Source organism: Nannospalax galili, unplaced genomic scaffold (assembly GCF_000622305.1).
Source record: "Nannospalax galili isolate Female #2095 unplaced genomic scaffold, S.galili_v1.0 scaffold212, whole genome shotgun sequence".
In the NCBI taxonomy this organism is placed as follows: domain Eukaryota; kingdom Metazoa; phylum Chordata; class Mammalia; order Rodentia; family Spalacidae; genus Nannospalax; species Nannospalax galili.
The window spans coordinates 1,547,557-1,562,972 of NW_008333884.1; the positions used below are offsets into that span (position 1 = coordinate 1,547,557).

Consider the following 15,416-nt stretch of genomic DNA (forward strand, 5'->3'; position numbering starts at 1 on the left):
TAAATATATATTTATATAATATATATAGAACAATAATATAAATATATAGAATATAATGCTAGTAACCTAATTCTTGCATTCAACAAACATTTGTTATATTAGCCACTTTTCTTCTGAAACACATATGAAATACAAACTTGAGGTTATGCTATATGAAATTGTCACTTTTATTGTTTGAAAAAAAAGGTTGAATATTGGCATGTTCCTAAAGGTCAATCTAATTAATGAATTTGGAATTCCTCATATGAGACATCTTCTAAAATATTAATTAGTGCTATGTTATTCAGCAACATGTTCAATGATAGAAAACTCTTTGAAGTACTTATGGTTAACTTGAAATGTAAAAGTCTTGTTTGTTTATTTATTTATTGGTTGATTGCTGAAGATCCAACCCAGGGTTTCATGCATGTCAGGCAAATACTCTGCCACTGAGCTATATCCTCAGCTCTAAAATTTTAAATATTTTTTAAACATTTATGTGTGTAAGTATGTGGGCATATACGTACCAAGGTGCTGATGTAGAGTTCAGAGGACAACTTGTGGGAATCGGTTCTCTACTGTGTGGGTCTTGGGGATTTAACTCAGTAGTCAGGCTTGGCAGCAGGCACTTTTACCCACCGAGCCATCTCATCAGCCCCAAGATAGGCATTTCATTTGTGGAGCTGGGGGATAGAGCTCAGTGGTAGACCATTTACCTAACAGGTGCTCAGGCCCTGGATTCAATCATAGCACTGAATGAGTGAATGAATAGAAAATGAAAAAAGAAAAAAGATGAGTTCATTTGTGACAGAGCCTGTGGAATTTTTAAATGCATGGTGTTTTCTGTGCCTTTTGAAGGTAATAATATGATTTGATTGTGTTTTCAAAGGTTTGTGCTTTCTGGAAATCTGCATGGTGGTTCAGTGGTAGCAAGCTATCCTTTTGATGATTCTCCAGAACATAAGCCCACTGGAATTTATAGCAAAACCTCAGACGATGAAGTCTTTAAATACTTGGCAAAAGCTTATGCTTCAAACCACCCTATAATGAAAACTGGTGAGCCTCACTGTCCAGGAGATGAAGATGAGACTTTCAAAGATGGGATCACAAATGGTGCACATTGGTATGATGTGGAAGGTAAGCAAAACTGAATCTGTTTATTTGCCTCTGTTTAGTTTTCTTAAGTATATTCTGGAAGAGGAAATTGTAGAATTCTAATTTTTTTTTTCTTTTTTACTTATGGTTTTATTCATTCAGCCTTATGATTTTAAACACATTTACACAGTCAATTGCTTTTAAACTCTATTCATTGTAAATCACAATTACAGAGAACATTTTTTCTTATTTATTCTGGGGTGATGCTTAATTTACGAATACCAGGCAAAGTTTGCCACATAGAGATGTGAACTATATATTCAAAGTCTTGTGATGAGTGTGGCAGTGACCGTATGTTATCCCAGCAATCAAGAGGTAGTGGCATCTCTACCATCTTGGAGAATTCTAATTTTTAAAAAAGTTATTTCGGGCCAGGTGTGGTGGCACATGCCTTTAATCCCAGCACTCGGGAGGCAGAGGCAGGTGGATCTCTGTGAGTTCAAAGCCAGCCTGGTCTACATAGTGAGTTCCAGGACAGCTGGGCTACAGAGAGACCCTGTCTCAAAAAGACCAAAAAAAAAAAAAAAAAAGTTATTTCTGGCTGTAGAGATAAGAGCACTGACTTATCTTACAGAGGACCTGGGTTTGGTTCCCAGCACCCACATAGTGGCTAACAACTGTCTGTAACTCTGGTTCGAAGGGCTCCAACGCCCTCTTTGGACAGCTGCAGGCAGTGCACACGTGTGATGCACTTACATACAAGCAGGCAAAACACTCATACATGTTTTAAAAAAGTTCTGTCTTTGTATTTTGAAATTGTAAAACCTACAGTCAAATTGAAAAAAGACCACCTAAATGTGTATATCCTTACATAAATTCATCCACTGTTCTCTCACCCTATATGCTTTCCTCCCCACCTATATACACCAACATCCACAGTCATTGCCAGACATCTAAAAATAAGTTGCTGATTTCATGACAAATTATGTCTAAGTTCCTCAGCATGTATTTATCAAGTAGAGACCTCTGTCTAACAATATACCAGTACCATAACTGAGAAATCAGGAATAATTCAGTGCTATTATCCACATGCTGCCAGTAATTCACTTCGCTTATTATCCCCAAATCATCCTTTGTGGTTCCTTTTTGTTAAAATCCAACATTGCACTGACTCTTGTAAAGAGTTCAGGCTGGGGCCAATGAGACAGCTCAGTGGGTGAAGGTATTTAACATCAAGCCTGACAATCTTGTTTGATCCCCAGGATTCACATATTGGAAAGAGAACTGAAAGTTGTTCTTTCTCATCCACAAATGCAGTGTTGTATATATGTGCCTACACACACAAATAAATGTAGTGAAAAGAGTCTAAGCTGGTTGTCCTGTGGAACATTCCATTTTGGGGGTTCACTTTTTTTGTATTAAAATTCAAGTCCAGTTCTCCAGTAAAATCATTTTATAGACCATATCACATTGTATCAGGAGACACAGGAAGTCACACTATGTGCTTAAGTTGTTTAGCTAGTTCAGTGATCACCGTTATCTTTTATATAAAGGCCCAGGTATTTTAATCTGTACACTGATCAGGAAATTGTGGTTTGCTTTGTAATGTAGTCATATATGTGTATGTGTCTGTCTGTCTGTCTGTGTCTATGTGTCTGTGTGTGTATACGTCTGTGTGTGTGTCTGTGTGTACTAGTTTATTTTCAATTACTGTGATGACAAAACACTCTAAACAATACCAACTTGGGGAGGAAAGGGTTTATTTGGCTTACATCTCCCAGGTCACAGTTCATCACTGAGGGAACCTAAGGTAGGAATTCAGGGCAGGAACCTGGAGGCAGGAGCTGGATCAAAGGCCATGGAGGAACTCTGCTTACTGACTTGCTCCCCTGGCCCCTGTTCAACCTACTTTCCTATACAACATAGGTCTACCTTCCCATGGGTGGTACCACATCATTCAGTAATCAAGAAAATGCCCCACAGACATGGCCACAGGTCAGTCCAATGAGGCAATTCACCAATTGAGGCTCCCTTTACCCAGGTTTGTCAGGTTGACAGCTAAACTATCCAGCAATATATATATTTAACAGAATTTGCAATTTTGGCTCTCTCTCTGTGTGTGTGTGTGTGTGTGTGTATTTTCTGTGGTGCTGGGGATCAAACTCTAGAGGCCCATATAGCTAGGCAAGTACTTTATCACTGAATTAGCCTGATCTTTTTTTTTTTCTTGGTTTTTTGAGACAGGGTCTCTTGTAGCCCAGACTGACCTTGAATTCCTTATTCTCTTGTCTTCAACCTCCCAAGTATTAGGATTACAAGTTTCTACTACCATGCCTGGCCAATTTTAGCAATTGCTAAGCATAAGAATCCAGAGATACTAACTACATACACAATGTTATACAGCCATTGCTACTGTCTACTTTCAAAACTTTTTTATCACTTCAAAGCAAAACTCTGTTATGATTAAGTAATAACCCCCATTCCCTTTTCCTAGCCACAGGGAACCACTAACCTACTTTCTATCTCTGTGAATTTGCCTAAACTAGATATTTCACATAACCGAAATCAGACAATACTTGTACTTTTGAACCTAGTATACTTCACTCAGCATAATGTTCTACAGATTCATCCATTTTTTGTAGCGTGTATAGAACAGAATTCATTTTATTGCCAAATGATATTCTATATATGGAATACGTACACACACACAGAGTTATATAAGAGATTTTATCTGTTCATTCTTCTGTTGATGGGCACTGGGTCATTTGTACCTTACTACCATGAATAATGCTGCAGGAAGCATTAGTGTATGAGTGTCTGAGTCCTTGTTTTCCAATTCCAGGTATCTGGCTGGAAGTGAAATTACTGGGTCATGTATTATTTTATATCAAACTTCTAAGGAACCATCAAAACATTTTCCATAGTGGCTATACATTTTCATTCCTATCAGCAGTGTATAAGGGTTCCAGTTTTTCATAGGTTGTTTTCTGTGAAACAGAATTATTAAGAGCTGGGAAGATGGCTCAGTGGATAAAACGCTTGATTTATAAGCACGAGAACTGGATTTTAGATCTGCAGAACTCACATCAAAGCTAGGAGGACATAGTGACCCACCTGTAATCCCAGCACTCAGGAGGCAGAGACAAGGGATCTCCTGGGCAAGCTAGCTAGCAAGGCTAGCTAAACTGGGGAGCTCCAGGTTCATCAAGAGACTTGCTTCAGTAAATAAAGTGGAGAGTGATTGGGGAAGACACATGCTGTCAACCTCAGGCTTCCGCATACCCATGCACACATATACATGTATACCTACAAATATATATGCCCACATGTACCTACAAACACATGCACCTACATGCTTATATACATGGTTGTACACCACACACATATATACTTGAAAAACAATTATTAAAGCTTGAATTGTTTGCCTTTTTTTAAAGGACAAAGTTAGACTAATTAAGAATATGCAAGCTAGGCTGGAGAGATGGCTCAGCGGTTAAGAACACTAGTTGTTCTTGCAGAAGACCCAGGTTCGCATCCCAGCACCCACATGGCAGCTAACAACTGTCCATAACTCCAGTTCCAGGGGATCTTACAGCCTCTTCTGACCTCCACAGGCATTGTATGAGGGGTGTTTTTAAGTTAAAAAAAATATGCAAGCTGAGTGTGGTGGCACATGCCTTTAATACCAGCACTTAGGAGGCAGACGCAGGTGAATCTCTGTGAGTTCAAAGCCAGCCTGGTATACCTAGTGAGATCCAGGACAGCTGGGGCTGCAGGGAGACCTTGTCTCAAAAAAAAAAAAAAAACATGCAGGAAAGGGGCTGGGGAGATGATTCAGTGAATAAGAGCACTTACTGTAAAAGCAGGGGGACCTGAGTTCTCATCCCCAGCTCCCACATAAATGCTGGGCCTGGCCATGTATGCCTGTAACCCTAGCCTAGGCTGGGAGACGGGCAGATCCTGGAAACAACTGAAAAGATGAGCTTCAGGGTCAGTGAGAGACACTGTCTCAAAAATTGATGTCAAAAGCGATAGAGGAAGACACTCAACATCATCCTCTGGCCTCCTCATATACCTATATAAGGTGAACATCTGTGCACACACATACACATACATCACACCCCACATAAAGCAGAAAGAAGCTGCTGGGCATGATGGCACAGCGCCATAGTCCCAGCATGCAGGAGGCTAGAGCAGGAGGATCATGGATCATAAGTCTGAGGCCAGCCTAAGCCACATAGCCAGCCTAAGCTACATAGTCAGGCTGTTAAAAAAAAAAAATCAGAAGGACCAAATCAACTCATACAAATGTCATATATGGGGGTGGGGCTGGAGAGATGGCTCAGCGGTTAAGAACACTGTTCTTGCAGAAGACCCAGGTTCAAATCCCAGCACCCACATGGCAGATAGCAACTGTCCGTAACTCCAGTCCCAGGGGATCCGGCAGCCTCTTCTGACCTCCTCGGGCATTGCACGACACGAGTGCACTTACTACATGCAGGCAGTACATACATACACATAAAATAATAATAATAAATTAATAAATTTTAAAAAAAGAAATGTCATATGTGTAAATATTTTCTCTCCTTTGAATCTGCCCATGGTGAAATATGCCTTTGGTATTTTTTATTGGCAGTCTCATTATAAAATATCTTGTGTCATATTTATTACTATACCTTTATTTAAACCTTTGAATTACTCTTGAACTTTTTAATGTCTTGCCACATATATTGAAAAGGAGTCCTAAGTTTGAGGACTGGATGCTTCCTAGAGTTTCCTGATCCCTCTGTATATTCTGCTTATGTTTCTTTTTTAAAAAAATTTTATGTGTATGAGTGTATTGCCTGCATGTATGTAAGTACACCCATGTCTTGCAATGCCCGTGCAGGTCAGAAGAGGGTGTTGGATACCCTGGAACTAGAGTTACTGACAGTTGTTAACCACCATATGGGTGCTGGGAATTGAACCTAGGTCCTCTGCAAGAGCAGCCAGTGCTCTTAACCACTGAGTCATCTCTCCAGCCCCTCTATGTTTTTTATGTGTAACAAATATCCACGAAAAGATTTGAAATATTTAGAAGCTAAACATTTCCCCCATAACAGCTAGCGATGATTTAAAGACTTTTGAGACTTTTTTTTTATGATAAGGGGCACATTTTAATGTGTAATCCTTACCTATGTTTAATATATTATTATATTTAGTATATTTATTAAAACCTAACTTTGTGACTAATAGTTTCAGAGCACTGACTGCTCTTGTAGAGGACAAGGGTTCAATTTCCAGCATCCACATGACAGCTAACAATTGTCTGTAACTCTAGTTCCAGGGAAATCCAAAGCCGCCTTCTGACCTCTGAGAGCATTGCACAACACAGGTGCGCTTATATACATGCAGACAATATGCTCATACACAAAAAATAAAAATAATAAAGAAAATATTTAATTAACAATTAAAGAATGTACTATATTATACTGTTTGAAAAATAAGTGTTTCTTAACTTCACAGAAATAAATGTATTTTGGCTACATAGTCACAATTTATTTGGCTAGGCCAGTTATTAAAATTTTTTGATTCCTCAACATCTGAAGACTCTAAATGTTGCTGTCATTATTATTTTTATAAGCATTAACTTTGCTCTTGTTTGAGCTGGATAACCAGGCATGTTCTTTGTCATTTCTACAGTAGCCAGCTTTTCTTCCTGCCATATTATAGTTGCTCCTTAAGAGAAAACTGTGATGGTTTCAGTAGTTTCAACAGGGCTAAATCATCTTGTTTACCTTCTGCAAGACTGCGACAAGATATTGTCAAACCTTGTGGCTTGGCATATTTTCAAACCCAGATGTCCTGGAATGATTTTACTGATACTTTATATAATGTATTTATGTATTCCTGCTCAAAGAAGTAAAGGTGTTTTAAAGCCAAAAAGTAATATATTGATCTAATTCAATCCTTTTGCTTTATAGAAAGTCAAGGGCCAAGTGAGGAAATAACTTATGCAATATAATTTATTCATTTTGCAAGCATTTCCTGTCTACTGCTATGTCCCGTACTCTGCATTCAATGGTAAAGACACAGAGCTAGACAGAAACAGTTGTTGCTCACTAGGATCAAACAATATACTAGTAGTGTTGAATGTAGTACAATCTGGCCGCTGCCACCTTTACCTTCATTGTTAGGGATGATTCAGCATGTCTAGCTGCTCATATGGGTGGGCCTTGCTTAACATGTTTTTCAAACCCACAGGATCCAGGTAGGGAATGACTATCCTAATAAGGCTTGTGAATAGTCATGTTCACCTGATAAAGCCTCATTATTAGGAGAGTCGAAGCCTGAGTGTCATTTTTAAACAATAGTATGCCTACCATTCTTCTACTCTTCTTTCACTTTTTTTGTTTGTTGTGTTTTGGGAAAGTACTGGTGATTGAACCCAGGGCATGCTAGCCAAGCATTCTGCCACTGAGCAATCCCCCTTTAAGTTTTTTTTTTGTTGTTGTTGTTTTTAATTTTATTTTGAGAGATTTTTTCCAAGTTGCCCAGGATGGCATTGAACTTGATCTTCCTGACTCAGAATTAGCTGATAGTTTAGTATGAATATTCCAAAGCATATTTAATGAAACTAGACTATAGCTTAGGCCACTTTTGTTTTTTTAGTCTTTTAGGGACAGGGTCTTCCTGTAGCCCCAGCTGGCCTAGCACTCACTATGTAATAGACCAGACTGGCCTTGATCTCACAGAGAGCTGCCTGCCTCTGCCTCCTGAGTGCTGGTATGAAAGGTATGTGCTACCATGCCCCAGCTCACTTTTTTGTTTTTTCATTTCAAAGAATTCCCTCTTTGGGGACTGGAGAGATGGCTCAGTGGTTAAGAGCACCTGCTCTTGCAGAGGATCCAAGTTGAATTCCCAGCACCCACATGGTGGTTTCAAAACTGTCCTTAACTCCAGTTCCAGGGGAATCCGGAGGCCTCTTCGACCTCCATGGCATTGCACGACATAGGTGCACTCACACACATGCAGGCAATACACTCATAAACATAACATAAAAATATAATATTAAAACAAATAATTCCCTCTTTAGAAACTGGGGAGATAAATCATTCTGCAAAGTGCTTGAGGCATGAAGACCTGAGTTCTAGCCTCAGAACCCACATAAAAATGCTGAGTGTAGTGGCACACATGCATGCATTTAAAATCCCAATGCTGGGAAGGCAGAGACAGGAGGATCCCTAGGCCTTGCTGGCCAGTAGTATAGCTGAATTGGTGAATTCTAGGCAATGAGAGACCCTGTCTCAAAGGATGTGAACAGTGTTCTTGAGGATGAACCTGAGGTTGTCCTTGGCCCTCACATGCATCTGCACATACATGCAGTGGCACATATCAATAGGTGTGTGTGTGCACATATGCATGCGCACACACACATATACACACAATTTCCATCTTTAAATGTATAAAGTTTAAGGGGGCTGGAGAGATGTCTCAATGGTTAAAAGAATTTGCTGCTCCTTCAAGGGCCCAAGTTTGGCTCCCAGCTCTGGTGGTTCACAACCACCTATATGTAACTCCAGCTCCATGAGATCTGATGCCCTCTTCTGGCCTCCACAAGTACCCACATATGCATGTGGCATACACTCTCATACACACATAGACATAAATAAAAATAAAATAAACAGAGGTATAGTGTATAAGAGCAGAGCCTTGGAATCCCACAGCTTGGGTTTGAGTCTCAATTCTGTGTACATACGTGAGATTAACTGATCTTGAACATGTTAGTGAATCTCTTTAAGCCTCAGTTCTTACACATATAAAGACTTTGTCTACCTCACAGGACTATGAGGTTCAACTTAGAACTATTCTAAGCACTTAGCTTTCCATCAGGTTCTATAACTACTTATCTCTGCTAGAGTTTGACTTTATGAGGGCAGGGACTTCTGTTTTATTTGGTTTTCAGTTTCCATCACGTGGAACTGTGTATACTGTATAGAAGGTAAATAGTACATCTTTTGTGACTGTTTGAATAAACAAATTCATGTTGTCTGAAACAATGAGTATGTAGTTGTTTTAAGTGTCAGGTGAATTTGGACTAGATAATTGTATAAAAATTTGTAAAAATACTCTTCCTAGGTTTATTCCTAGTTTGAGAAAAAAGTTTGCCTTGTGGTAAATATCAGATCATAGTATTTTTCAAAAACTTTTCACCAGTATCTTGTAATATGAAATACCTTTTGGTTGTTTATGTGAATTTCATTTATGTATACATAAAAAAAGAACACTTCACAAACAGTACTTAACTTTGGGGCTGGGGATACAGCTTAGTGGTAGAACCTTTGTCTAGCATGCACCAGGCCCTTGGTTCCACCCCTAGCACCACAAAGACCAACAGTTTGTTCACCATTGTAATATAATGTGTTATTATTTCTTCTAGCCTACTCTGTTTCATTTTATTAAAAGAAGTATGTCTAAACACAGTAATAAATCTCACAACCCACTAATGGGTCAATGACATGCAGTTTGAAAAAAACACTCATTTTGATCACCCTATGGTAGAACTGAATTATTTTCAAATTTTTCTGGTAGGAACAAGACACTTTATAAGTTACATGTGATAGCTTAATTTTTTTTCTTTTGTCTTAACTTGTTGATATACCTCAGACATTTCTAGTGATGACTGAGCTACATCTTATTTTAGGATACTTTCCCTGTAATTTGAATGAGTACTCAGATAAGGAATTAGTCAGAAATATAGTCACAGCCTTATGTGTTGTTCACATGTCTATGCATGCTACAATTAGTTTGGACAGATGCTATAATGCTTTATATTTATGGGGCTTTTTTTTTTAAGCCATTGCTAACATGGAGCTGAGTCTTCAAACTAATAATTATGATTTTTTTTTCCTCCTTCAGCAACAGAAGAAAATGTTCTGTGGGTTTATCAAACCTTCTTCCTTCTCCTTTTTTACTCTGAGCTGAAAATTATAAAATGGGAGCTGATAGCATATAATGTAACTGGAGTGACTTTGTGTGGCTATGAACTCCTTTGATGATGTGGGCATCCATTCTTCCTCTAAAGTGTCTGTTACTCTGACCAGCAGTAATGCTCTCTAAGTAGTGAAATATATTGAACTTGAAGTTAACTTGCTATTAATAAAGGGAAGAATGTGGGGAAAATAATTGCCACTGTTTTGACAGCATCAAAGGTTAGGTATGGTCCAAAAAGAAACTGAAAAAGCTGAAAATTCAGAGTGTTTTGTGTATTATTAAATAGAGCATATGCCAGAAAATTGAAAACAGAATTAAATAAACAGCATATAACTGAAAAAAAAACATAGTACCTGATATTAATAAAAGATGAACCCATAAGGATAGTAGGGATTGCACTTCTCTCAGTAACTGTTAGATCATGAAGACAAATAATGCAGGACACAATGTATCTGAACAGCATAAATAAACCAATCTTCCCTGATGAACATGTGCAGAGGACTGTTCGTACCTAGTTTTCCTGAAGTCTGTTTACTAATCTGAGGTATAGATAACTAAGAAATTTACTATATATCAGGCTTAGGGAGTCTCGTTTTATTAAGTGCTTGTGTTAATTCTTTTAGAGCTGTATATTAAAAACAAAATGAAGCCAGGCATGGTGGCACACACCTTTAAACCTAGCTCTTGGGAGGCAGATGAAGTTAGATCTTTGGTGAGATCAAGGCCAGCCTGGTCTACATAGCCAGTTTCAAGCCAGCTAGGTCTACAGGGAGACCCTGTCTCAAAATTAATCAATTAATAAAAATAAAGACAAGACAACAAGCATGCAAAAGCTTAAAGGATTCTTCTATCTTTGCTAGTTTCACGTTTTAGTAGAATCAGGTCTCGACTGTAGCAGAGTCTGACTCAGCCTACATCTCTAGCCTCACCTCTGCCTTTCCTGCACCAGTGGATTACTTGTCTTTCTCCCCAAATCTGTACCTTTACAGGTTATTGTGCCTCATTGAAAGCCCCCTCACTCTCCTGCCCTCCAGAGCTTCTGTTTATTTAATTATGAGCATAATCATCCACTCATGTTGGACAGGGTGGTACTACTCATTTTGGAGTTACCTTCATTTAAAACATGTGGAAAGGGACAGAGTCCTAGAGGAAGGGAGACTAAGGAGGTTTTTTTTTTTCTTTTTAATTAAAATATTTTCTTTATTATTTTTATCTTATGTGTATGAGTTGTTTGCCTGCAAGTATGTAAGTGCACCACATGCATGCAATGCCTGAAGAAACCAGAAGAGGGTGTCAGGTCCCGTAGAACTGGAGTTACAGACGGCTGTTAGCTGCCAAATAGATGCTGAGACTCAAACCTGGGTCCTCTGGAAACAGCAAGTGCTCTCAACTATGGGGCCATCTTTCCAGCCCCTAAGGAGGTTTTTAGTAGTTATTTGGAGTGCGATCTCTTAGACATAAGGGCTTTATCTACAGGAGTACATGGGAATAAAAAGGGAATATGAGAGAAAATTGTGCAAGCAAAGGATTGACCACTGACTAAATGTCAAGAAGAACCAAAGGTAGACCTTGGGGGTTGTAAACTTGAACAGGTGGGAAGGGGAACAACATTTGGAAATCTCTTCCCCCTCTTCTCTCTTTTCTTCGTAGTAGAAGAGTGAACATCAGAGATGGTAGTACTTGATGTACCAGTTACAAGTACCAATGGAGCTGTTAAGAAATAGGTTCTAGCTGGGCGTGGTGGCACACACCTTTAATCCCAGCAGAGGCAGGTGGATCTCTGTGAGTTCAAGGCCAGCCTGGTCTACACAAGGGAAACCCGGTCTCAAAAAGGCCTAAAAAAAAAAAAAAAAAAGAAAGAAATAGGTTCTAGAACTTGGGTGAGAAGTCAAAATGAAAAAGAGGTTTAGGGACTGTGAGGTATTTGAAAGGCATATGTCAAAGTCCACAATTTTATTTTTTAATTATTTTTATTTTATGTGTATGAGTGTATTGGCTGCATGTAGGCACCCAAGTCATGCAGTGCACACAGAGGACAGAAGAGAACATCGGATCCCCTGGAACTGGAGTTAGGGTCAATTGTTAGCTGCCTTATGGGTGCTGGAAATCTAATCTGAGTCCTCTGCAAGAGCAGCCAGTGCTCTTAACAGCTGAACTATCTGTCCAGTCCCCAAAGCCCACAATTTTGAAAACTGGATTGATGTGTTTCCTGGCATGATTTATTTGCTTGGAGCCAAAATTAAGCTAGAACATATATAAAAATGAACAGATGGGTGATTCCCCCCCGCCCCACATCCAGAGTGAAAACACTTCTGGCATTTTGTACCCAGGATGTTGTCTTGAAGGAGTACTGACAATTCAAACATTAATTCTTTGCCTGTGCATGCTTTACAAGTACTACTGATAATCAAGTGTGTCTCATAAGGTGTGCTTTTGGTCTTACCTGATCTTGTATACTAACGACCTGGTTGAAGCTTTCTTTTTCTTTCTATTTTATTAGTCTGAGTGCTAATTTAAAAGGAAAGCAAAAAGGCAAAACCATATTCAAATAGAATATTTGCTTCTACTCGAGTCATGAGTTTACTTTTGTGACCTGTAATATAACCTCATGTAGAGTCTGACCTTTAGGAGCAGCACATTTGTGTGCTTTGTGATGACAGGCTGAGGACAGCCTGCTTATCCTTCACTGAGAAACAAGTACTGCTGGTTAGGATTTATCCCCCAGAGCTTTAGAGCTGATGTTTACAAATTAGATGCTTTCAATCATCCTGTCCTTTTTTGCTCAATTTAAATGGTAAAGAATAGGAGAATACTTTTTTTTTTTTTAACTTTTTTTTCTTTTTCTTTTTTTTTTTTTTTTTTTTGAAACGGGCCCCCTTTATCCCCCACCTTTCTTGAGAACACTTTAAAAAAAAAAAAAAAAAAAAAAAAACAAATAGGAAGTGCAGTTCAAAGATGTGTATGAGAAGAGTGTTGACCAAGTGAGAAGAGAAAATAGGCGGAGTGTGTAATTGAGTTCAGTTCTGTGTAATCATATCATTAGCAAATATATATCTAGTGGGAGTGGTGAGGGAAATGGATTTTTACAAGATAAGTTGTCAGACTACAAAATACAAGTTCAGTTAGGATTTAGCCAACTTGAATTTAAAGATTAGAAATTTAAGGGATTTTTTTTAACTTTCCATTCATTTGGTTCAGGTTTTTCCACTTAGTAATTTTTTATTAACATCATGTTCATTACCTTTGAAATCTAAGGGTGCAAAAATTATCACCTAATAACACCTATTGTATATAAAGAAATGATCAGAAGCCAAAATGACGAGAATTTCTTACTGTTTTTTGAAGTTCTAAGTAGTTTGCCCTTATCTGAAGTTATGCTTTTTCCAAGCTTCTATTACCAATCGTCAGAGAATGAAAATATTAAATGAAAAATTCCAGGCATAAGGAAGTCATAAGCTTTAAATTATGCATTGTTCTGAGAAGCATGATGAAACCTTAGGTCTTCCTGCTTGGGTCTTGCCTGGGTCATGACTCATCTCTTTGTCTAACATATCCACACTCAATCTGCCCAATAGTCTGTGGTTTGCAGTGCTCAAGTTTAAGTAGTGCTCACATAATAACCTACCACTGTATCACATTACCTTACTCCTCATAAGAAAGATGAGTACATTACAATAAGATACTCTGAGAGTTACTGGGTGTGGTGGTGAACACCTTTAGTCCCAGCACTGTAGAGGCAGGTGGATCTCTGAGTTCAAGGTCAGCCTGGTCTACATAATGAGTTCCAGGCCAACTGGGGCTGGGGCTACAGGGAGACCCTGTCTCAAAAAGATCAAAAAAAAAAAAAAACAGAGACCAGAGAGAGAAACAATTATACCCTATGGGCAATGAAAGAAAATAAACAAAGGTGCTGTGTGTGGTGGCACATACCTTTAGTCCCAGCACTTGGGAGGCAGAAGCAGGTGGATCTCTGTAAGTTCGAGGCCAGCCTAGTCTACATATCATCAGGTCTACATATGGTCTACATATCTACAGGGAGACCCTGTCTCAAAAAGACAGAAAAAGAGAGATTTTAGTATTTACTGCTGTATAAATTATAAAAATTTATAATGAAATTAGGTAGCTTTGATAAGTTGTGTGCCAGTGGTTATTGTAATAATTCAATCCAATGATGGGGTATGGCTCCATGGTAGAGTGCTTTCCTAGCATCTACAAGGCACAGAGTTTGATCCCACTATACTATAGTAAAATTCAATCTCAGACAAATAATTAATGCTTAGGACATTATAGTCATTGGAAATTAAGAAAAATGCATATATAGAGAGATTATAGAGCCAAGTATTTATAGGCCATTCAGTGAAAGATATATCACATTCTAATTAAGTCTGTAGGTAGAAGTGGAATGAAAAAGTTGAAAGAAGAAAAGGAAAGTTGCAGGTATGCATCTATTTTAAAAATATTCTAAAAATTGAATTTTTATACTATTTTCATATTTGGATGTTTTATTTAAATTTTTATATTATGTAGGACATTACTTTGTTTACAACTACTTAGACAACTTTAAAACTTTTAGATACCAACTAAGAATTTATGAGGTGAGTTGGTCGTATAATGCAGTGGTAGAGTGCTTGCCCAGTATTCATAAGGCCCTAGGATTGAGACTCATCACCATAAAAATAAATCAATACATTGTGAACTGTTGCATAATTTTTTGTCCCGCGCTATCGTCTCGCCAGCAAGAACGACGCGGCACACTCAGGATCCTTCTGCAGAAAAGCTTTAATGCATCTTGAGAGGGAGAGCATAAGCTTACAGGGCGAAGACCCCGAATGTCGGAAACCCAGCCCTTATATAGGTTAGTAAGCCCGTCTTGGACGTGGCAACTCTTGATTGGTCACAAACTCATCAGCCCATATCACGCCACGAGGTAGGCAGAGACTAGAAGGTGGAAAATTACTTCGGGCATGCGTACTGACTTATTTACTGCTCAGCATGAACCGGATGTGAGCGCCATCTTGTAATGGCGTCTGCAGGGACGGCAGGCAGCTCCCCACAGTTATTGCCAGCTACTGCCACTCCTCCATTCTTGTGGGTGCCGCTCCTTTGTTCTCATGGGGGTCAAGGCTGCTCCTCCACTCACCCTGGGCTGAGGCCACTCTTCTGCTCACCTGGTGCTGAGGCAGCTCTTCTGCTTGCCCTGTTCTGCCTCCTGTCGTGGCCTCTTCTGCCCAGTTCCAGAGTGCAGGGCTGGTGAGAAGACTATGTCAGCGGAACACCATTCAGACACAGGAGACCAGGTTCAGTGACACAGGTTTGCTTTATTGCAGGAAGGCACAAGCTTATATAGGGGTAGTGGTCCAATCACAGCA

The 15,416-nt window shown here is 39.0% G+C and overlaps 1 protein-coding gene across 1 annotated transcript in view; it reads left to right on the forward strand.

Annotated features, from left to right (window-relative positions):
• Positions 1-15,416, forward strand: part of Cpd (carboxypeptidase D) — a 79,155-nt gene that overhangs the window by 7,549 nt on the left and 56,190 nt on the right. The window contains exon 2 of the mRNA XM_008828738.3: positions 869-1,116. Within this exon, the coding sequence (XP_008826960.1) occupies positions 869-1,116 (248 nt within the window). The remainder of the gene's footprint in view (positions 1-868; positions 1,117-15,416) is intronic.